This window comes from Schistocerca gregaria, chromosome 4 (assembly GCF_023897955.1).
Source record: "Schistocerca gregaria isolate iqSchGreg1 chromosome 4, iqSchGreg1.2, whole genome shotgun sequence".
Taxonomy (NCBI): Eukaryota; Metazoa; Arthropoda; class Insecta; order Orthoptera; family Acrididae; genus Schistocerca; species Schistocerca gregaria.
This window is the reverse complement of record NC_064923.1, coordinates 250,744,006-250,768,787: the sequence shown is the minus strand read 5'-3', so window position 1 is coordinate 250,768,787 and position 24,782 is coordinate 250,744,006. Positions and strand designations below refer to the sequence as shown.

Here is a 24,782-nt window from a genome sequence, read left to right as displayed (position 1 = left end):
AACTAAATTAGACATTACAGAATTTTAGTACAGATTAAAGTAAGTAAAAGGATCAGTACATATAAATTCTTACAAGCATAATTTCCAAATAGATTTTATAACATTTTTCTACCAGCTTCTGGATAACCTTCACCAGATTTGTACCGATGTTTCCAGAAATATCTTGACATTTGATTCTGGATATTTCTTGAGTGATTTAGAACAACTATTTATATGTAAAATGATTTAAATCGTGTTTCAAAACGTAAATAAATCTTTTTAGCAATATTTCTTGATACAAATCGTCTTTCGAAATTAGGTTATGAAACAGTTTTCACAAATTTTCGTATTTTTGCGATCATAATATAGAATTTCTCCATAGAAAGTTCCAGAAGTGTGCATTAAACGTTCATTTACAGACTTTTTCTTTAGCTGGTGAGTTTTTAAAAGTATCTTGTCCATATTATACGAAATAATTTAGCTCAAAACTGATAATTTATACAATTAATCAGAGCTACAGCAAACAGTGAGTCTTTCTTTTACAAAATGAAATATAGTTACAAAATTGAATGAAAATAGGTTACTAACACTAATATATATTTACATTAATTCTATTTTTGTTCTTTCTGTGCAAAATGTCCTAATATTGACACAGTACAATATTTAAACGTCACCAAAGTTTCCCTTTACATTTTGCATATCTGTATCGACATCCCCTAAAAGTCTACAGTATCGAATACTTCAATATGTCCCAATATGTCCTGTAATGTTACACAACCCCCCCCCCCCCCCCCCCATCAGCACTTCCACGTGAAACACGGAAGGGTTGATGTCCTTACATTACAAAACAGAAAAGTTTTACACATATCTTTGGTGTCTTCTTTCTTGAAGACCGGTGATCTTCTTTCTTGAAGGTCGGTGATCTTCTTCCTTAAAGGTCGGTATACCTCAATGCCACACACTGTATTTCAGTCTCATCTTCACAGTCCGTATGGTTTCCATATACACTGCAGGCTATCACAGGCTGCAATAGCACAGTCCGCTATGAATATACAGCATACAGTGGTCCAACCCAGTTAAACATTAGCAAAAGCATTTAATAGTCGGTGGACCGGTTTTTAAGGACACAGAAATTTGAATTCTCTAAAGTCTAATTACTCAAGAAAATTTACTCTAAATAATTTCTTAAAGCTAAGAGAGGGTAGACTGACAGATGGAGAAAATTGATTACACAGGGCACAGAATAAGTGTAAGATGCAATGCCAGAATACGAAAATGAAATATGACAATTGCATAGCTAGGGGACCAAGTGCTCGCCAAACACTTAGCACACAAAGAATGTATGCTCCCCTGAGGAATCAGATAAATACAACATAACAAAGTATACAAAAATATCCTGGTAAGATTACATATAAAAGTCTATAAACATCTATTATCTAAAATAGTTTTTTACATTTTTTTATACAATTTCAGTTCGGTCACGTTTCGTAGGCCAAACAGTCTGCCAGAATTTGGGTAGACTAGACGGTAAGCATTCGGATGAGGATTATCCTGAATCTTGAAAGGTCCAATGTATATGTCAAAAAACTTTTTTAATTCACCACTGATGGCTTTAGACTTCTCTTGTGTTTTAACAAGGACCAAGTCTTCAATTTTAAATTGAGTAGGCTTCAATCTTTTGTCATGTCTACATTTCCTCTTATCACCTTGAGATTTCATGGTCTTTCTCACTATTTCCTCTCTCTCTTGAGTACTTAATGGTTTGCAGACTGGAAAATCAATGAAATCACTAATTGGATGTGGTGGTTTGCTATTATACTGTATTTCATAAGGCGAAAACCCTGTTGAGGAATGCTGTAGGCTGTTCACAACATCTTCGAATTTCTCAACACAGTCAATCCAACTAGCATGATCAGTATTGCAGTAGGTTTTAAAGAATCGCCCAATTTCCCTCATGTATCTCTCCGAAGGGTTTCCTGATGGATGATAAGCTGAAATAAGAATGTGACTTATATTTTCATCTTCAACAAAAGCTTTCCATACTCCAGAAGTAAATTGAGTCCCATTGTCTGATAAGATTTTCTGAGGTTTTCCAATCCTGCCAAAAGAGTCTCCTCTGATTTTTGAAATAATGCTCTTACTGTTTGCCTTGCGAAGAGGGTATAACTTAATGAATTTTGAAAAAACATCAACCATAACAAAAATGTAGCAATAGCCTCCTCTGGTCTTCGGTAATGGTCCATATAAGTCGACAGCGACTAACTCGTGTTGTTCTTTTGGTAAGATGTTTTGCATCATTCCTCGACAAGTTTGGTTGGATACTTTTACTCTTTGGCACCTGTCACAACCCGTCAAAATTTTTCTAACCCTCCTGGCTATGTTGTTAAAGTACACATTTTCTTGGATTTTCTGGATACACTTTTGAATCCCACAATGACCAAAACTTTCATGAATGTTCTTGATGAGTACATTGATGCACTGTTCAGGCCAACATAATTTCCATACATCGCTATCTACACTGTTTCTCTTGAATAGAATCCCCTTGTAGATTTTGTAATAATCTCCCACTTTTTCATGTCCCTTTTTCCCTAAATAACTTTTGACCAGTTTACAGTTCTCATCGTGTTTCTGATTCCGTCGGATGTCATTACAAATATCTCTGATTTCTTGTTCATTGTCCACCCCTCTTAAATACATAATTTTGAATTCTGTTTCACATTCCCCACTGTCATCTTCAAAGTCACCCCCCACAGGTAGTCTAGATAAAGCATTAGCAACTACATTATTGGGTCCTCTAAGATATTTTATTGAGTAATTAAATTGTTGTAACAAGAGTGCCCACCTGGTAATCCTTCCATGATGCAACCTACATTCTTGAATATAAATTAATGCCTTATGGTCTGTGTAGACAACTACCTGGTTTCCCAATAAATAATTTCTGAATTTAGAAAATGCCCAGTAAATGGCCAAAAGCTCTTTCTCGGTAACAGTGTATTGCCTCTCATGTTTTTTCAAGGTTCGACTAGCAAAAGCAATAGACCTGTGTTCTATTTTCCCATTTATATTTACTTCTTGGAAAAGGTGAGGACCTAGGCCATAATCACTACTATCTGCCATAATGCAAAAAGGTAAACTTAAATCAGGACGGTACAAAGTTTGACTGTTACATAACTGTGTTTTTATTTTATCAAAAGCAGCTTCACATTCCTGATCCCAAACCCACATTGCGTTTTTCTTCAGCAATCTGTTAAGACTTGGAGCATTTAGAGCTTGGGTACTAATGAACTTTCTGTAGTAACTGCACATCCCGAAAAATGACTTTAGTTGTTTCTTGGTTTTTGGAATTGGGAATTTTGCAATTGCCTCGAGTTTTTTCAGGATCTGGCAAAATACCTTCCTCAGAAATACTGTGCCCCAGAAACTTCAATTTTTTCATACCAAACTTACATTTAGATAATTTAAGTGACTTTCCCCCTTTCCTTAATCTATTGCAAACCTCCCTCAAAGTATTAACATGTTCTTCCCAAGTTTCTCCAGTGATCAAAATGTCATCTACATACACAGTTAATTTTGATAAAAGATCTTTTCCCAAAACAAAGTCAAGTGCTGTAATGAATTCGGCTACTGAGACATTCAGCCCTAATGGTACCACACAATACTTGTAACATCTTCCCCCATACAAAAAGGCAGTATACTTTCTGAAATCATTTTCTAATTCTACTTGGTGAAATCCTGATGTGAGATCTAAACTGGTCATGTATTTCATTCTTTCAAATTTATGAAGTAATTCGTCTATATTCTCGGGATGATCGGTCTCTCTTTCCAGATACTTATTTAGGTGTCTAGAATCTAGTACAAGCCTGACACTGCCATCACGTTTTGCAACCACTACCAAAGGATTATTGTATTGGCTCTTACTTCTCTCAATGATGCCCCACTCTTCCATCTTTTGAAGTTCCTTTTCTACATCTTTTCTCTTTGCAATGGGTACACTATAAGCTTTTATAAAGAATGGCTCATGTGGTTTTAATCTGAGTTTACATTGATAATTCAATACTCTGCCAGGTCTATCATCAAAAACATCACAGTAATTCCACAATAATCTTTCTAACTCTACCTTCTGTTCTTGGTTCAAATTATCTGATTCCCGTAATTTTTCTTGAACTATATCCCCATATTCTCCATCATCATAATCCTCAGTAATTTCCTCTACACAATAACCACTGTCTTCAGAAAATGTAACGTCCCTAATTTCAATTCCCTTATCAGCACAGTTTTGAACCGACATGTTAGTACTGGAACATACTCTCGTCTTAGGATCAATAAAGGTAAACAAACTCTTTTCCCAATCAAATGCTGCATTAGCTTTTAATATCCAGTCCATACCCAACAGTACATTCTCATTTAGGTCACTTATTACAAGACATCCTTGAGTAAACTGTACATCATTTATACTGAAGGACAACAACACCTGTCTATTAACAATTTTGTTCAGTTTGCCGGTAATGCCTCTAATTTTTATTCCGACAACTGGTAATTCAACAAAGTCAGGATCATGCTTAATTATATCTCTTAATTTGCTTGAAATGGCACTAATTGGACTCCCTGTGTCAATCAAACAATACCCTTCCCAACCTGCAGCTTTAATTTTTATGTATGGACTACCAATAGTGGTGTTTTCCCTTTCTTCCTGTTCTTCATACAAAAGATCTTCTGCTATCTCATCATACCTCTGTTCCATATTTTGGTTTTCTTTATTAGGCAATACTTTCTTCAAACTTCTAGGTCTACTGGAATTTACTGGAATGTCTGGAATACTATTTACCTCACACAGATCCTGACTAGTACCCCGTTTGATGATTTCATTAGGCTTAAAAGCAGAAACTGGTTCACAAATTTCCCTTAATTTGATCTTAACATCATTGTCATCACTGTAATCTTTAAATTTGTCTCAAACAGATTTCAAAATAATCTCAGATGCATCAGCACAATCAACCCCCCTGTCTCCTGATGTATTACTAAGCTGAACTGGCACAATCTGATTCTCATGTGGAATGTAGTTAGAGTTCCTGGCACAACTATTCTCAACACTATTGCTTATAACATCCTCCTTAACTTCAACATAAACTATTCCATCCAATTCACCATCAAAATCTTCTAGTACATAATCACCATTATCCTTAACATCAACATTATCATCATCATTGCCTGAGCTTACACTACAAACACTGCTACGATGGTCAGTCAAAAAGTAATGCCTCCTATTTTTTTTCTACGTTTAATTGTCAGGAAATTTAAATGCAATTACATAGGTTGAAAACCACAACATTGAGGATCATTTTGTCATTTTTCAATGTAATCTCCGCCCATCTCTACAGTTTTGGTCCATCTTTGAACAAGGGCATGTATCCCAGCACGGTAAAAATCACAGCTCTGCTTCCTAAGCCATTGACGCACAGATGTTTTGACGGCCTCCTCATCTTCAAAATGAATCCCACGATGAGCTTCTTTTAGTGGCCCGAACAGATGGAAGTCTGATGGTGCCAGGTCAGGGCTGTATGGGGGATGAGGCAAAACTTCCCATCCGATTTTGACAATCTCGTCAGAGGTGTGACGACTGGTGTGTGGTCTTGCATTGTCATGCAAAAGAAGAACATCTGCCATTGATTTTGTTGTGCGAACTCGCTGAAGACGTGCTTTAAGTTTTTTGAGGGTTGTGACGTATTGAACAGAATTTATTGTGCATCCCTGCTCCAAAAAATCAACCAGAATCACACCCTCTGTATCCCAGAAAACTGTTGCCATAACTTTCCCTGCCGATCGCACAGTTTTGAATTTTTTCTTCCTCGGCGAGCTTGTGTGACGCCACTCCATTGACTGCCTCTTTGATTCGGGTTCAAAAAAATGCACCCATGTTTCGTCCCCGGTCACAATTTTTTCAGAAACTCATCTCCCTCCAAACGGAAGCGCTGCAAGTGTTGGGAGGCTATTGTTTTCCTTGCCTCTTTATTCTGATCGGTTAACATTCTTGGAACCCACCGTGCACAAACTTTTGAGTACCCCAATTGTTTAATAATAGTGATCACACTGCCTTTACTAAGAGAAATAATGCGACACACTTCATCTGCAGTCACCCGACGGTCACCACAAATGATGTCATCAACTTGCTGAATGTTGTGTGGAGTCACTGCACTCACCAGCCTGCCGCTCCACTTTTCGTCAGTCAACGGTGTTTGCCCTTCAGCTTCCTTACAACGACGAACCCATCGTCTAACAGTGCTGACATCCACTGTCACAACACCATACACCTTCTTCAGTCTTTCATGAATGCGTATGGGCGTTTCACCTTCTGCATTCAAGAATTCAATCACACAACGCTGTCTCAAACGAACATCGATGTCGGCCATCTTACAAACTTCTGCTGTGCTGCCACCTGTTGACACAGAAAGTTACTACTGCAGTGGATTGCAGAAGAAGGTATGAGGAATGGCGCCAAATTCAAATTTTTCACTTAACTTAATTTTTTTAAGTAGAAAAAAAAATGGGAGGCATTACTTTTTGACCGACCCTCGTAGTATCACCAACATTACTCACAACACGATCTTCACCAACCACATCCACATGAATATCAGACTTTCCAGAAACTTCAGTACGAACATCATTATGACAACTTACATCTAAAACATCACCACACATAAGTTTGTACAATCCAAAATTATCAAAGTTATCCTTACCTTTCATTTCAGCATTAGCTGCTTCTTCTTGATTATATAAATTTGCAATTATACCATCTTCTAAGCCTACTTCATCAAAGGTAGCCTGGTTCCTATTACAGTTGTTTCTAGTATTTTCTCTGATGACATTCCAAAATTTCCTGTCAAATTTAATTTTTTCATTACCTCTATCTACAGATCGATCATAAGCATACTGTCTATACTGGTTAGGTCTCTGATTATAGTGCTGTCTGTTCCGGGTGAAATTAGCCTGATTTTGAAAATTCCTTGCCCCAAACTGACAGACTCCCAGTGGAGCATTTATTCGTTTAAAGGCCTATGTCTGTCGTTTCCCTGCCTCGGGTTACCTTCTCTCATGTCATTACCCCAGGACCTGTTTCGATTTTCCCATTCTTTGTTTGAATTAAAGTGCTGATCATTCCTATCAAAATTTCTTCTGTCATTGCTATTATAATTATCCCTGTTGTTGTTAAAGTTTCTTCGTTCACTATTATTGTTATTATTTCCACGGTTCGGTTCCCACCCTCTGTGTGATGAACCTACAAAGTCGTTAAATCTGTTGTTTTGTTAAAGGCTCTATCAAGTTTGTCCACATATTTCAAGAATTGTTCTATGGACTCATCTGCACTATATACTAAACCCCATTGTACTCTTTTCTGAAGTCTCCGTTTTAGTGCATCAATTTGAGTTAGCTCATCAAATGGCTTATCCAAATGCACTAATTTTTGCAACTGTTTCTCACAATAGGCTTTCATTGACCCATCAGATTCTCTGTAACTAGGACCATTCAAGAATTCACTTTTGATTCGAGCTTGCTCAGTTTCAGACCAAAATTTGGTTAGAAAACATTTTTCGAAATCTTCAAAGGACATTTCCACGGAACAATTCTGATTGGCCCATGAAAGCGCCTCACCATCAAGTAATTTCTTTAAAAATTTTATCTTAACACTATCTGTCATTATGGCCGTGAACTGCTCCTTGCAGAATTGCATGAAGTATTTTGGGTGTATATTCTTGTCACCGGGATAAGTTTTAATGGGAAAATTTCCCCATACCCCATTACAAATATTACTAAAACCTTTTTGCAACATAGTTTCTTGTATTTCTACAAATTTTCTGTCTACAGTTTTTTCGACATTACCTACTCTACTACAAATTTCTGTGACCTTTTTGTCAGAATCAGATTTGAAAGATTCAATTTCGCTTTCAAAAAATCGTTTTGTCTGGTCAAATTCATTTCTCAATTGAGAATTTTCCTCATTTACAAAATCAACAACTTTTTTAAGTTTTGAGTGGTTATTTGAAATTTCGTTACTTAAATCAGTTTCAAGGACAGAAATTTTGCTCTCAACCGTGTCCACACGACAACTAAGTTCTTTTTGGTTTGACTTAAAAGTAATTCGCCATTCTTCGAGAACCTGATTAGTGTGAGCAATCTGTTCTGTATTTGAATTTATTTCTGATTTTAAATCACACACAGCCTTCGAAATCGACCTGTCCATCTGTTGTTGTGTCTGTTCAATTTATTGACGTAATTCGGCACGAGAATCGTCCATCTTCGAGTTTGTGTTATCCAACTTCGAGGTTAACTCTGAAAACATTTGTTTTAACATTTCCAGCATTCCTACACTGTCAGAAGCACTTTCCCTAATAGGTGTACTCGCTACACCGCTGTCAATACTGAAATCTGCGTCTTTTTCCATTATTTTAGGAAGCAGGTACTTATCTTAGTGTCCGTCGCCGGTCGTTGGTGTCCGTGTTTTGCGAAATTTCTTCAATTCCAGGATGGTTTCGCTCGGTTGATTCACTCCTCTTCTTGTGACCCCAGAATCGACGTATTTACGTCTGAAGAATGACTGGTCCGTCGTATATCCTCTTCTTGTGGTCCCAAAACAGACATATTTTCTTCTTGTGATCCCAAAAGAGACGTAATTTATTTTGAAGAATCACTGGGTGGTCGTCATATCCTCTGCTTCCTCCACCAAATTATAACATTTGAGCTCCTCAACACCAAATTAAAACGTTCCACTTCAATTTGTTTGCACTTATAGCGATCCCAGCTTCCTCAACCAAATTAAAACGTTGCATTAGGAGGTGTCTGCTTCGTGCAAAAGGTCTTGGGTTCATATTGACGACAACAAGTAATTCTTCATTACAGACGTTTATTTACAAACAGAACTGACAGACTTCACAGACTCAACAACTGACTCTCAGAGCTAACCGCACTGCATATCCGAACTGGCAACTCACAACTCCTAGGTGTATTAATATCTTTCCAAACAATGAGAGTCTTTGATAATGTTTTGTTTACAATACGATAGCAATTCACGACTTAAAACTAAATTAGACATTACAGAATTTTAGTACAGATTAAAGTAAGTAAAAGGATCAGTACATATAAATTCTTGCAAGCATAATTTCCAAATAGATTTTATAACATTTTTCTACCAGCTTCTGGATAACCTTCACCAGATTTGTACCGATGTTTCCAGAAATATCTTGACATTTGATTCTGGATATTTCTTGAGTGATTTAGAACAACTATTTATATGTAAAATGATTTAAATCGTGTTTCAAAACGTAAATAAATCTTTTTAGCAATATTTCTTGATACAAATCGTCTTTCGAAATTAAGTTATGAAACAGTTTTCACAAGTTTTCGTAGTTTTGCAATCATAATATAGAATTTCTCCATAGAAAGTTCCAGACGTGTGCAGTAAACGTTCATTTACAGACTTTCTCTTTAGCTGGTGAGTTTTTAAAAGTATCTTGTCCATATTATACGAAATAATTTAGCTCAAAACTGATAATTTATACAATTAATCAGAGCTACAGCAAACAGTGAGTCTTTCTTTTACAAAATGAAATGTAATTACAAAATTGAATGAAAATAGGTTACTAACACTAATATATATTTACATTAATTCTATTTTTGTTCTTTCTGTGCAAAATGTCCTAATATTGACACAGTACAATATTTAAACATCACCAAAGTTTCCCTTTACATTTTGCATATCTGTATCGACATCCCCTAAAAGTCTACAGTATCGAATACTTCAATATGTCCCAATATGTCCTGTAATGTTACAATGTCAAAAAGAAAATTTCCAAACAGAAGTAGACGCAATTAAATATTTTGCATATAACATTGGCTATAACCCTGAATTAGTTGACAAAACCCTGCACAAGAAACGAAGAAGGAAAATCTTGCCTTACATTTATGCCCCCTCTGCAATAACAACCACATTAAAAACCGACTGGTGTACTGTTCCATATCTAGGTAAGCTATCAGACAAACTAGCCAAAACACAGAAGTCCTGAATCAATAAAACATCATTTTATGTAAGAGGCACTACAGCTAATCTCCTATTCAACAGCAAGGACAAAACAGATAAACTAAGCAACTGGGGGGGGGGGGGGTACAAAATAACCTGCACTGACTGCAATAAACTGTACATTAGTCAAACGGGCTGGGCTTATCAACAAGGCTGACTGAACATGAACGCAGCTGGAGATCATATTAATCAGCCTCCACCTTCGCTGAACATGCGCTCAAAGAAGGACACAAATATCTAACACACACAGAAGTGCTACATCAACCAACAAAGGCAGAAAAATCAGCCTACTAGAAGCACTTGAAATTAACAAAAACTTAACCCTAAATCTCCAGCTGGTTCTAAATGAACAATTACAACTGAGCACATCACCACTCTTAAACTTTACACAATACAGTAAACCTGCTACTGTTGTTGATCATTCTTCCGCGTTATATGGCCGTGGTCCATGGAATTCTTCTATTCCTAACGTTTCGTCCAATACTACGTTGGACATCCTCAGAGGTATGGCTGGTCCTTCTGAGTCATGCCGATTGCTACTAGCCACAAAGTGTCCCAATAGTAAACAAATTCACACCCAAATATAATGTAATATCCCTTATGTGTTTACATTCCTAACTGTAACTCGACTGTAATAATGTAATATTTGGTATTTATTAATGCACAATTCTTCTGATAACAAAATGTAACCCCCAAAGAAAACATCGCTTTTGTATAACCAAAAATTAGATCAAATTGCTCTGAGGACTATGCGACTTAACTTCTGAGGCCATCAGTAGCCTAGACCTTAGAACTAATTAAACCTAACTAACCTAAGGACATCACACACATCCATGCCCGGTGCAGGATTCGACCTTGCGACCGTAGCGGTCGCGCGGTTCCAGACTGGAGCGCCTAGAACCGCACGGCCACTCTAGCCGGCCGAAAAATGTTCACAACAAATACGAAAAAACTTTGTGATTTTGTATTTATGAATATTCTAAATAGTTCTAATTGTTGTCATATATGGTACTGAAAACCATAAAATGTGTTTTATTATGTTAAAGAACAGTTTTACAGAACAAAAAGTCAAAATACCCGTTTGACAATTTCAAAGACAATACAACTAAAGATTATATGTAAGGAGGTTGTATCTTAGTCCAGAATGTTTGGTTCGTAATGTAAGGTGTCAGGCAAATCCAACACCTTACATGAAAACCCTGACATGATAAGCAAATCCAGTAGTATGTCACATAGCTCGGAATAAATCGTGACATTAAATTAACCAAAGTAATACGAGTAACGAGTGAGCAAATGGAATACCACAGACTAACACAAGAATGCCTAAATGCATGACGTACCTTCCCACCGTGAGGCAGACGCAGTTCCGAGGGGAGAAACGAGGACAGAAGCCGAGAGCAGAACCGTGTTAAGCTAGGAAAGAGAGGGGCTGGGCACCCACGCCGCGAGCCTACCTGTACAATTATACAACCCGCACGTTTTAGCGTGAGGCTTTTTCGCGTCTCAGGTATGTCAAGGACAACCCCCAGCCCATGTTAAAAGCTAGAGCCCTGCAGAAAAGCAGTATAGATCTTACGATAACACAAAAAGGGCCACTACCACCCGCAAGTTTTAGCGTGAGACTTTTTCGCGTGTCTGTTACATTAGGACAATCCTCCAGCCCATGTTAAAAGATAGAGCCCTCCAGAAGAGCAGTATAGATCTCACGATAACGCTAAAAGGACCACACTAGCTGCAGGTTTTAGCGTGAGACTTTTTAGCGTCTCTGTTACGTTGCAAACTTTAAAAACAATGCCCCACCACGAAAAGTATAACGTTTCTCATTGGATAGACAGAATTTTTGTAGGCGGAGCATAAGGTTAACATCGAGACCCTGATTGGTCAGATGAAAACATAGCCAGATAGTTTTTTTAAACTAACTTCGGAAAACTGTAGTAAGGAGAAGTTGGAGAGTTGGTTCCGAGACGGCGAGCTGGATGGCTGCTGCGCCGGCCGCCGCCCCCCTGACGCTACCTAAACACCGACAAGGTAATGAACGCACGCGATGCAGCATTTTTGAGCGCATAAGGCTTCACTCAGAACTGCAGAAGTCTCATCTGCTACACCCCCTTTTTGCGTAATACTAGTGTCGATCGTTAATTAAAACTCATGGTGTTCACATTTGCCACTTGAAGTAAAGATCTGAAACGAGATGATTTTTCTATTTTATAGTTATTGAGAAGCCACATCAGCCACTGTAATTTACGACAGGTTAGATAAGTAATTAAAGATAATTGAGGGTCACTGTAGACCATTTTGATAGTTTTCTCTTTTGTGAAACTCAATTTAAACCTAGATTATAGATGTGATAAGGCATAGGTCATCCTTCGATCGATTGTAGAACTTGGAAACCCATTTAGGGAATATTCGTTCACATTTTTGTTGAACGCTGTTGGTTTTTACCATCATGTATTAAAACATTTCCTTTTATCAATAGTGCAATTTATAAACGATGTTTTGTGATTAGAATAAATTTCCAATGGTAAACTTAACTGCTTTTTCGACGTTATTTTACCAGATAACTAAAAATAGGAAAGCCTTGAACCCTTTCCACTATATTTAGTTAGAATTAAGATTCTTTTACAGGGAGTGCAGTGGAGCTGACGCTGAGATCATTTAGTATTTGGTTATATCATCGCTAGTCTCACTGAACTCTTCTGAATTCTACATGTCATGTGTGGTCTGGCGTCTCCTTACCAGCAACAGGTCCCAGGTTCAAACTAGTTCCCTAAAAAACACGCTCAGAGCGTCGTTGCGCGAAAGTGGTTGGGAGACACGATATAGTACAATCAGACACCACCATGAATGTTTAGAGTAAGAACACAAGCTCCTTGTAAACAATAGCCAGTAGTTATCTGAATATGGCCTAATAAGCCTAAAACTAGTTCACCCACATAAAAATCAGTAGAATAAAAAACCGAGTACGTGTTATTCAACCCTCAATATGGAAATGTTCTATAAAGAAGCGACGGAAGAATCAATAAATAAAAAAGTCGGCATAATTGTATACGAATGCGTTAAGACACTAATGCTAGTTGGTGTTGATACAACTCTCTTTGTACCTCTAATTTCCATGGTTCCTTTCATATGCATTTGCTCTTCAGATCCGGACTGGGTGGAGTTGAAAAACAAATTCCTTACTGAACGACGGAATACGTTTGTTTACCTCATCTACAAATTTTCGGGCCGATTCCTCTGCTTGCTGTACATCGTCAAGTTGACGCTTTGTTTGAAATTTCGCTATCTTACGTCTTCCAATTCTGTAGCACTGTTTGAAGTTATGCAACTATCCACTGCAATGCATGTCGTGCACAGTTTGAGTACATAACGTAATAGGAGACTGTCAGGAATATCTTATAAATTATATCGAGCATCCTTGAAAAGCGGAAACACCAATTTTTGTAACAAGTCTCCCTGGCCGTCCTTCGATATCCGCCGTTTTTCTTATGCTCTACACGGTCACATTACTGCGGACTTATTCAAAATCTACATATAATTTTTTTTCCTGTGCTGCGGATGATCTTCTATGTAGGTAATTATGTTTAGATCCCGCTACTTGGACAGCGATGCTCCTTTACTACGTTTCACTGGGAACGGGATTTGTGACTCCCTGTGTGACAAGGATGATGAACTACATGGCTTGACACCAGCTTCCATATCACTTTGACTTGTTAAGCGCATCCTGTCATCACTGTACTCCACATGTACACTATTCGCACAATCTAGTGTATAGGAGACTCATCTTGCAGAAACGCTAATATTGCATCTGCCACTTCTTTCTCACTCTGCGAAATTCCTTGGTTTCATCTCTGACGAAATGTCAACTTCGGTAACTGTTGTTGTACATATAATGCAAATGCTTGCTTTGTTTATCGTTGCTATTATTCTGTTTTGTACCAAAACCACTTACACTGCAGCACTGTTATGAGTACCTCATCGACTACGCTGTTCAACTACGCTCCGTAGCCCCATGCTGCGCTCTCCACTGGATACCTCCAGTCTCACCCCCTGTTGCCATTAGCAGCCAATATTGTGGTAGCGTGGTAGACACACTCCCACAATGCCACAATCACTGCATCCGCTATCGACAATGTGACCACAGATACCGGCAGGAAAGAGTGTGATGTATCTGTAAAAGATCTTGGACTCTAGGACGATTACTGCCAAATGATAACAGTAAAATAGGACGTGGAGAAACATCCCCAACTAAAGACTTATAAAATATATTTCTCAGAGATCAATATATAAGATTTTTTCAAGAGAACTATCAAACAAAGGTTGAGGTAAAGTATACAGAAAAGCAAATGTAATTGTGAAATCAATACATCTACATCTACATGACTACTCTGCAATTCACATTTAAGTGCTTGGTAGAGGGTTCATCGAACCACAATCATACTATCTCTCTCCTATTCCACTCCCCAACAGCGCGCAGGAAAAACGAACACCTAAACCTTTCTGTTCGAGCTCTGATTTCTCTTATTTTATTTTGAAGATCATTCCTACCTATGTAGGTTGGGCTCAACAAAATATTTTTGCATTCGGAAGAGAAAGTTGGTGACTAAAATTTCGTAAAAAGGTCTCGCCGCGACGAAAAACGTCTTTGCTGTAATGACTTCCATCCCAACTCGTGTATCATATCTGCCACACTCTCTCGCCTATTACATGATAATACAAAACGAACTGCCCTTTTTTGCACCCTTTCGATGTCCTCCGTCAATCCCACCTGGTAAGGATCCCACACCGCGCAGCAATATTCTAACAGAGGACGAACGAGTGTAGTGTAAGCTGTCTCTTTAGTGGACTTGTTGCATCTTCTAAGTGTCCTGCCAATGAAACGCAACCTTTGGCTCGCCTTCCCCACAATATTATCTATGTGGTCCTTCCAACTGAAGTTGTTCGTAATTTTTACACCCAGGTACTTAGTTGAATTGACAGCCTTGAGAATTGTACTATTTATCGAGTAATCGAATTCCAACGGATTTCTTTTGGAAGTCATGTGGATCATCTCACACTTTTCGTTATTTAGCGTCAACTGCCTCCTGACACACCATACATCAATCTTTTCTAAATCACTTTGCAACTGATACTGGTCTTCGGATGACGGTAAATTACAGCATCATATGCGAACAATCTAAGAGAACTGCTCAGATTGTCACTCAGGTCATTTATATAGATCAGGAACAGCAGAGGTCCCAGGACGCTTCCCTGGGGAACACCTGATATCACTTCAGTTTTACTCGATGATTTGCCGTCTATTACTACGAACTGCGACCTTCCTGACAGGAAATCACGAATCCACAACTGAGACGATACCCTATAGGTCCGCAGCTTGATTAGAAGTCGCTTGCGAGGAACGGTGTCAAAAGCTTTCCGGAAATCTAGAAATACCGAATCAAATTGAGATCCCCTGTCGATAGCGGCCATTACTTCGTGCGAATAAAGAGCTAACTGCGTTGCACAAGAACGATGTTTTCTGAATCCATGCTGATTACGTGCCAATAGATCGTCCCCTTCGAGGTGATTCATAATGTTTGAATACAGTATATGCTCCAAAACCCTACTGCAAACCGACGTCAATGATATAGGTGTGTAGTTCCGATGTAACCTGTTCATATAATCTCATAATGCCTTGGCAATAAGTCGAAATCTGCTATGTGAACTGAGGCTAAAAAAATGTAACTTAAAAGACTTACAAGACATTCACTGCGTTTTGGTATTATAGTATGCCAGGTCCGTGTAGTACACGACTTCACACGAGCTAGTCGTGCATGGTGTTTCAATCTGAAAGTAGTAGCGAAATACCGAGAGAAACGATACACACAGGAATAATACTGTCTCTTAAGTAGCTCCAGTTTCCTCGAAACAGTGCTCTTTAAAAATGAGAGCAGCAGGACAACTCACACATGACGTTGTAGATGCTGCCAATGGTGTAGTTAGGCCCTCCCGCTGCCAGCTGGGCATCAATTGCTTCTTGTCCCAAGGCGTCCTATGCGAGGAAAGGAATTTATCATCTCAACTTACAATACATCAAAGCAGTTAGTACTTGAAGGGAATGTGCAGTTCAGCTTACCAGAGTTTCCCAGTCGTCAGGCAATTCGCTAGTGTAGCCCCAGGGGTAAAGCATGTACTGCAAAGAAATTACACATTCATTATTTATCTCCACTGAAAGCACAGAGTGTCTTAAGACTCGTAAACTACTTTAAAACAAAAGTAGTATGCAAGATACAATTAAATGCATGACATTTTTCTATACACAACATGTAATTTCGTCTGAGAAGCCTGAAAATGAACATGGTCCGAATCTAATTCCAGCTATTAGCATGCGGTTCGCCCCACATATAACGACGTCAGTCACTAATAACACCTAATATATCTTCTGTAACTTATACTCTCTCTTGCGTACGCACGACTACTAAAGTGTAAAAAAAGTTACTCTCACAAAGTTGACAATACAACGTACACAGAAAGCAAATGAACAAATTAAAACACTGTGCTGAGTGCGGAATAAGTGAAACTTCAGTACTTTTTCTTCTTATCAAGTTTAGAAGAGTGAAGTAAAAAAACGCCAATGGAGACTTATATTCCAGAATTAATGACTGCGACATCATTTTCAAGGTCTTGTTCACCACTAATGAAAACTACACAGTTTGATGTTATTGTTTTCGTTAACAAACTTTATTGAGAAGTCTTCTTTTATAAAGCCAATGTAGCATTGGCAATATAATTATACTTTTATGCACAACAGTGACTGGAGTTTTTACTTTCCTTAAGCAAGCATTGCATACTGCTCAAATAAAGTGAAATCAGCGTTCACCAACACAGGTAAGCACCGCTTACCTTTATACCTTAAATATTATCTTCTAATTCTTCATTCATTTACAGCGTTTGCAACGTTACGTTACACGTATCCTGACCTCTGTACCATTCAGCTACATATTTATTTTTATAACTTAATTCTTCATTACTTTATGGGGTCTGCAACATTATGTTACACGTCTTCTAACCTCAATACCATTAAACCGTGTCAAAATTGCGAAATACTTTTACTGAAGTCACGATAGTTCTTTACCACTATACTCAATGCTACAGAAATCAATGAACAGAATGTTTCGAAATTGCATTCAATGGAATTCTACGTCAAAAAATTATGTTTGTACAGCAGATAATGTATATGTCGTTTCCAAATTGTTACCTGGAGCGACAATGGCTTACGTCAGTTCTGATCCCGTCCTACACGAGGAAATAAATAATGTTCATTTGTACCACACAGAATTTTTCAACTCTTTCAGTTCGTCTGGTTTATCACCTTATCATCTGCTTTGAAAGAAAAATACTGATATTTCGTTAAATTGAATTCTTAACGCTAATCTGACATTTACTAATGTTGTAAGATTAGTGGTAACTCATATATGCAAGTACATCATGACTGTTAAACTCATTGACTCTGATAAACTGTGCTCATACTCCACACTAACCTCACACCTCATGATCCAGCCATGCCTTTCCTTAACATAAGACAACAATTCACCACAGAAGTAGCTTTGGCAATGGCCATTGATAAAGCATAGGGTCAAACACTTCAAAAGGCAGGAATCTATTTACCAGGCGTTCTTCTGAGTGGACAGTTATAAGCGGCTTTTTCACCACATTCAGTGATGTTTATGTTTGTGCTAAACACATATGGAGTCAAAAAGTAAACGAAGATCACATTATAACTGCTACCATTCTTTCCAAATAAATTTTGCAAAATAAATAAGTTTACAAAATTAATCTGACACAGATAGTATTGCTTTTTATATGTTTTACAATTAAACACAAAGTACATAATGATGCCGACTTTTTGCAGTGAGATTAATATTTGTCACTTGTGTTCAGAATATAATATCTTTTGTTAATAAATACTCGCATTTGCTTATTTCTCCATTACTACATTACCTATCAGTGATTGATCAGGAAAGAGCTCGAATTATTTGCTTCGGTAACTAGTTGATGATTATTATGTTTATCATGTGGATAAGAAAAATTTCTCTATTCGTCCTATGCACCAGTGGTCCATAACACAAAGAAAATTATTTAATTATGCATCTTCTGTTAGGAGATCAGTAGTGTTTCCTGGCGCCACATTTAAAGTATCTAACTATTTACAAAGATATGGATGTGATTTATGCTTTACTTTCAGTTTTCTATTCCTTATGTGTGTCCATTGGTTCTTCTGTAGGTACTTCATGCACGCACTACAGATTTCCATTTGGCAGTTCCTCACCTTTATCAGTGATCTCTCGCCAATAGTGTAACAGAACAGTAGTGCATTTCTTCGCATATTTGTGCACAGTATGTTAAATTTATTCACTCTTAGAGAGAACAGCTAGTGTCAACCTTGAATTCTATAGCTGTCAGATAGTAAAAAACGGATTGTAATACACATGGAACAGCACAGTATTGAAGAGCTTAAAATGTTGCTGAGAATAATATTACTACAACCAACAACTACAGACAGCAATAACGGTTTACTCAGAGTTGACATATGTCTATCTACAACGTCAGTGCATGTACTGATGAAGCCAGTAAAGCTGAAATAAGCTTATTGTCAGTATGGGTAAAATATTCAATAGTAAAGTATTCAGTTTAAGTTAGTAAGAAAGTTGGGAAATCGTTTCTTGGAGAGAGGAAGTGAAATATTTGTGTGACGAGTTAGGTGCCGCTATCCAGTGTCTGATCAGCTAACAAGAAGCGATATTGGAGCGTTACGAGGCAACTGGTGAGCTAAGCAACTTGACCCTTGAACGGTACAGGCACCAGCGCCCACAAGAATACGACGGAAAAGTACGGCGGACGTCACGTTGTTGCCGCATGACGATCGCAATCGTCACAGTCATCATGGGACACTCCAGAAGGTTGGTGCAGTGTGCAACGGCTCCTTATAAATAGGCCAACCACCGACTGGAGGGGAGAGCAGATCGACAGTTGATTGGGACACCACCTCCGTATCGCTCGGGGTTATGGGCTGGACTTGTATTATTTGGAACAGGCTGTACTTAGAAGGATTCACTAGTCTCCGCCATGGTAGAACTTGTACTTTGAAGACAACAGTAGTACAATCTAATACAAGCACTTCTGCATACTTGTAAATAGTCCCTTATACGCAGGGAATGTCACAGGAGGCACTTCCACGGAGTGTATTCCTTCCTACCAGTACATGACTTACATCCAGTTCCCGAGCGAATCCTACCGAGTTCCGTGCTCTACACCACTCAATAGTCCACTTTTAGCCCAGGTCGGGGCAACGGTAGCCGATCCACAAGCCGTTCCTCATCGAAGTCTTCCAACGAGGTAAGTCTCCCTGTCGCTCTTTGCGCGTGGCTTCCTAACTCCCTCTCAGGACACGATATTATACAGGGTTTTACAAAAAGGTACGGCCAAACTTTCAGGAAACATTCCTCACACACAAATAAAGAAAAGATGTTAGGTGGACATGTATCCGGAAACGCTTAATTTCCATGTTAGAGCTCATTTTAGTTTCGTCAGTATGTACTGTTCTTCATCGATTCACCGCCTGTTGGCCCAATTGAAGGAAGGTAATTTTGACTTCGGTGCTTGTGTTGACATGCGACTCATTGCTCTACAGTACGTAGCATCAACAGGTTAGTGTTCATCACGAACGTGGTTTTGTAGTCAGTGCAGTGTTTACAAATGCGTAGTTGGCAGATGCCCATTTCATGTATGGATTAGTACGAGGCAATTGCCGTGGCACGGTACGTTTGTATCGAGACAAATTTCCAGAACGAAGGTGTCCCGACAGGAAGACGTTCGAAGCAATTGATCGGCGTCTTAGGGAGCACGGAACATTCCAGCCGATGACTCGCAACTGGGGAAGACCTAGAACGACGAGGACACCTGCAATGGACGAGGCAATTCTTCGTGCAGTTGACGATAACCCTAATGTCAGCGTCAGAAAAGTTGCTGCTGTACAAGGTAACGTTGACCACGTCACTGTATGGAGAGTGCTACGGGAGAACCAGTTGTTTCGGTACCATGTACAGCGTGTGCAGACACTATCAGCAGCTAATTGGCCTCCACGGGTACACTTCTGCGAATGGTTCATCCGACAATGTGTCAATCCTCATTTCAGTGCAAATGCTGTCTTTACGGATGAGGCTTCATTCCAATGTGATCAAATTGTAAATTTTCACAATCAACATGTGTGGGCTGACGAGAATCAGCACGCAGTTGTGCAATCACGTCATCAACACAGATTTTCTATGAACATTTGGGCAGGCATTGTTGGTGATGTCTTGATTGGGCCCCATGTTCTTCCACATACGCTCAATGGAGGACGTTATCATGATTTCATACGGGATACTCTACCTGTGCTGCTAGAACATGTGCCTTTACAAGTACGACACAACATGTGGTTCATGCACTATGGAGCTCCTGCACATTGCAGTCGAAGTGTTCGTACTCTTCTCAACAACAGATTCGGTGACCGATGGACTGGTAGAGGCGGACCAATTCCATGGCCTCCACGCTCTCCTGACCTCAACCCTCTTGGCTTTCATTTATGGGGGCATTTGAAAGCTCTTGTCTACGCAACCCCGGTACCAAATGTAGAGACTCTTCGCGCTCGTATTTTTGATGGCTGTGATACAATACGCCATTCTCCAGGGCTGCATCAGCGCATCAGGGATTCCATGCGACGGAGGGTGGATGCATGTATCCTCGCTAACTGAGGACATTTTGAACATTTCCTGTAACAAAGTGTTTGAAGTCACGCTGGTACGTTCTGCTGCTGTGTGTTTCCATTCCATGATTAATGTGATTTGAAGGGAAGTAATACAATAAGCTCTAACATGGAAAGTAAGCGTTTCCGGTCACATGTCCACATAACATATTTTCTTTCTTTGTGTGTGAGGAATGTTTCCTGAAAGTTTGGCCGTACCTTTTTGTAACACCCTGTGTACCAAAAAGAAATACCAAGCAGCATACTGTTTTCCAGTTCTCTACATATCCTAACGGTCCCACAATAGAGAAACACCAAAATATCATTACATTTCCTCTCAAGCAGTAAAATCCATTTTCGACTCCTCCTTCCCTTCTGGATGGTTCACTTTATTTGTCAGGTGGTATATAAATTAAGAAAGGTCAGATAAATATCCAGTACTGACTTTGAAAATGTGTGCTACAATTCGATGTTCATGTGTATAAGGACCTATCCAAATACGAAAATGGTTCAAATGGCTCTGAGCACTATGAGACATAGCATTTGAGGTTTTCAGTGCCCTAGAACTTAGAACTACTTAAACGTAACTAACCTAAGGTCATCACACACATTCATGCCCGAGGCAGGATTTGAACCTGCGACCGTAGCAGTCGCACGGTTCCAGATTGAAGTGCCTATAACCGCTCGGTCACAGCGGCTGGCTACCCAAATACGACGTGTGATACTAGACTACTGGCCATACTAAGGACAGTTCAGGATTTTTGTTAGAAACTTTTCGTACGCCTGCGCTATAGCCCCAACCTCGCACCCAGCAAATATTAGATCTTGTTGCACGTTAAACAATGGTCTTAGAATGACGAGCGCTTTCTGTGCCGAGGGATTGTAGAAGATATTGAAACCTTATGATAAGTGATGTGCGGATACTTTAGAAAGATTTGTAGCTAACTAAAATATTCGTTAAACCAGGATCAATCACAGAGCTTTGCCTTTCATGGAAAAAGCTTTACGAGTGGTATCTGCATAATCCATGGTACAAAATTTTGAGGTACTGAGAGCGAAAGCCGGACGCTGTGGCCGAGCGGTTCTAGGCGCTTCAGACCGGAACCGCGCTGCTGCTACGGTCGCAGGTTCGAATCCTGCCTCGGGCATGGATGTGTGTGATGTCCTTAGGTTAGGTAGGTTTAAGTAGTTCTAAGTCTCGGGGACTGATGACCTCGGATGTTAAGTCCCATCGTGCTTAGAGCCATTTTTGAGAGCGAAATTTAAGAATTAGCCCAAAACACGGTTTTAATCTTCTTGAGACTTATACATAACTCATAGTTCATTAGAAGCAAACTATTCAAATGATGTACCATCATTCGCTTCAGAGTGAAGTCTTTTATAGTAAGGTGCAACATAACAGGTTGACATTAAGGGTACCATAAGCGTAAGTTACATGACCATAATATGTTGAACATTGTGATGTGCTTTCAGGAGGTGCTGTATACACCGTACGTCAAAAAATTGCGGAGCTGGTTTTACTCTGTCATGTACGCGACATCAGCCGAGTAACTACGGCGACTGTAAACAACAGACGTGTATTCGGCCACTCACTTGTGAGCAGACAGTGTTATGTAGTGAATGTGCCACTATAATTTGTCAGCTTTCTTGAATCACAAATCGCGATGTAGCAATGAACTGAAGATCTGCAAGTCAAGTGTTCAAGACATTGTCCGAAATGTTATGAAGAAGATAAAAGTGTGTCCAGACTCTGTCCTTCACGCCTAGTCTCCCAGACATCATCTCTACATCGAATGACCAAGACATTTTCCAGAATTTTTTGAAGAGGAGAAAAGTGTGTTCAAACTTTGCCCTACAAACCTCGACACCCAGAGGAAACAACAAAATAAAAGTAAATTCGTATGTCATGAATGGATAGGAAATACGGAAGTGCAGATTCAGCGCCAGAATTGGAACGGTTTCTTCCTATCCTTCGCGGCCGCGGATACCTTTCCTTCGCGAATTGTGAGAGCTGTGTGTTGAAGTGTTTACGTTAAGTGTAGGTAACTGTGGTGTATGTGTGCAGAAGACAGCGTCGTGTTCGCACTAAAGATGATGAGAGAAGGGAGAGGTTTAATCCTGGTGCCGACACAAAGGCTACTACTCTTGAAGAGCACCAAGGGAACAGCCTAGCTTAACTTCCCCAACCGACAGGCAATGATATGCACACCTTCCACCACTTGTCTGAAATGGCAAATGCGGACGACTCTTTGGCGACATCAACGTGAACCTACCACAAAAGGACAAAACGCAGAAACTCACATGAAAAGTCAATGCTTTGACAACAGTGTTCGACCCAATGTGACAAGCGAGTTGATCAACATCCCAAAGAACGTGTTATCTAACATTTCACATGGTTGTATGAACGTTCAGTGCGTTGTACTCAAGTGAGTGGAGACTATGTACAAACCCCAAAGCATCAAAATCACAATCTTAACCTTTCCCTATTTTTATTAATCCAGCATCAAAACTTTTTAGACTGACAGGGTGTAGTGAACTGCTTCATTATTTCCATATTAACTGCAGGCTTTGTAAATCCAATGAGTAGATATGATTTGCCGGTCCTGCGTCACCTGCCTTTGATCACAGTTTTTAGCCAAAATCTTTAGTCAGCACAAATTAATTAAAGTAACTACGCGACCTCATCAACGCACTGCACCGCATGAAAGATAATATAGAAGAGTTCAGTCCTACATAAACACATAACAAATCTAAATCAGAAAATCGAAATCAAATCGTAAGTAAATAATTTACCCATAGGTTTAAGAATAAAAATACAGAGAAATGATAACCACAAAAAAACAGCCTCCCGTTACTATGAACCAGCAATCCATGTGATAAATCACAAAGGCCTGAAACCAAATAGAACGGACACTTGCACACTCCATGGTAAAGATATGACGGATACACTTGAATAAAGAGATAAGGATGAAGCAATTAGGAAACATGTAGACATAGAAAATAATAAAACACACAAGCAAGTGAAATACCTGGTCTACGCTGTCAAAACGACGGAAATATACAGCCAAAAACGACAAGTATAATGTTAACGAAAGAAGAACAATTTTTATTAACGAGTTGGATTATATTCTCTAATTTTAAACTAATGAATGAATTAAACCCCACCAACAAAATCGAAAAACGTGCACCTCATTATTGTTGTTTAAGATGGTTATGTACAGATTAGAGATCACGTTAAATCTAAATACCAAAAAACATATACACAAATAAAGGAGAGCGAATCGTTCCTCTCTTCAAATAAACAAACAAAAAAAGGTAGCAATTCGCTACTCTCTCCAAATAAACATACAACCAAGGGCAAAAAAATCGGAAAACATTTGAAGCATTAAAGAGTCTATACTGTAGACTCCCTTCTAGTTCAAGGTGTCTATACTATAGACTCCCTTCCAATAATCAACCTCATGCTATTTTTATCAATGAACTCGGCTTGTATTTTTTAGTTATAAAGCTAATACAAAAGAAGCACATAAACCATACGCTTTGAAACATGGTTCTCTTTCTAAACAGGGAGTAGGCTTCAAAAAGAGCAACCGTAAACAATTCAAAGCCGTCAAAACGACGGGGTTAAAACGAAATGAACAAGTTCGCTGTACAATAATGAAATTAAAATAAATCAAAGCTGAAAATCATTCTCAAAAACAGCAAAAACCTGCCGCGCCATTGAAGGAAACCCCGGAGGGCATTATTCCAACTTCTCTTTATCTCATCTTTACCCTCCGGGGTTGTTTCGAAGTTTTCTCGTAGTCCAAATGCGTCTTCCAGCGACTTGATGGTAGCTGCCCTTCCGCTTCTGTCACCCGTCGTTTTTAATTGAGGGGGCAGAGCTCCAGACAGCAGCCTCTTGACCAACGATGATCTCCATAGCTAGCTCAACTCGCGGCCTGGGGCAACCGGGAGGCGAGCAGTCCTTTGCAG

At 39.1% G+C, this 24,782-nt stretch overlaps 1 protein-coding gene across 1 annotated transcript in view; it reads right to left on the bottom strand.

The window, feature by feature from the left end:
- Positions 1-24,782, bottom strand: part of LOC126268058 (carboxypeptidase B-like) — a 90,808-nt gene that overhangs the window by 2,870 nt on the left and 63,156 nt on the right. Inside the window, exons 7-8 of the mRNA XM_049973492.1 lie at positions 16,161-16,217; positions 15,992-16,076 (exon numbers count right to left, since the gene is read on the bottom strand). Coding sequence (XP_049829449.1) covers positions 15,992-16,076; positions 16,161-16,217 — 142 coding nt within the window. The remainder of the gene's footprint in view (positions 1-15,991; positions 16,077-16,160; positions 16,218-24,782) is intronic.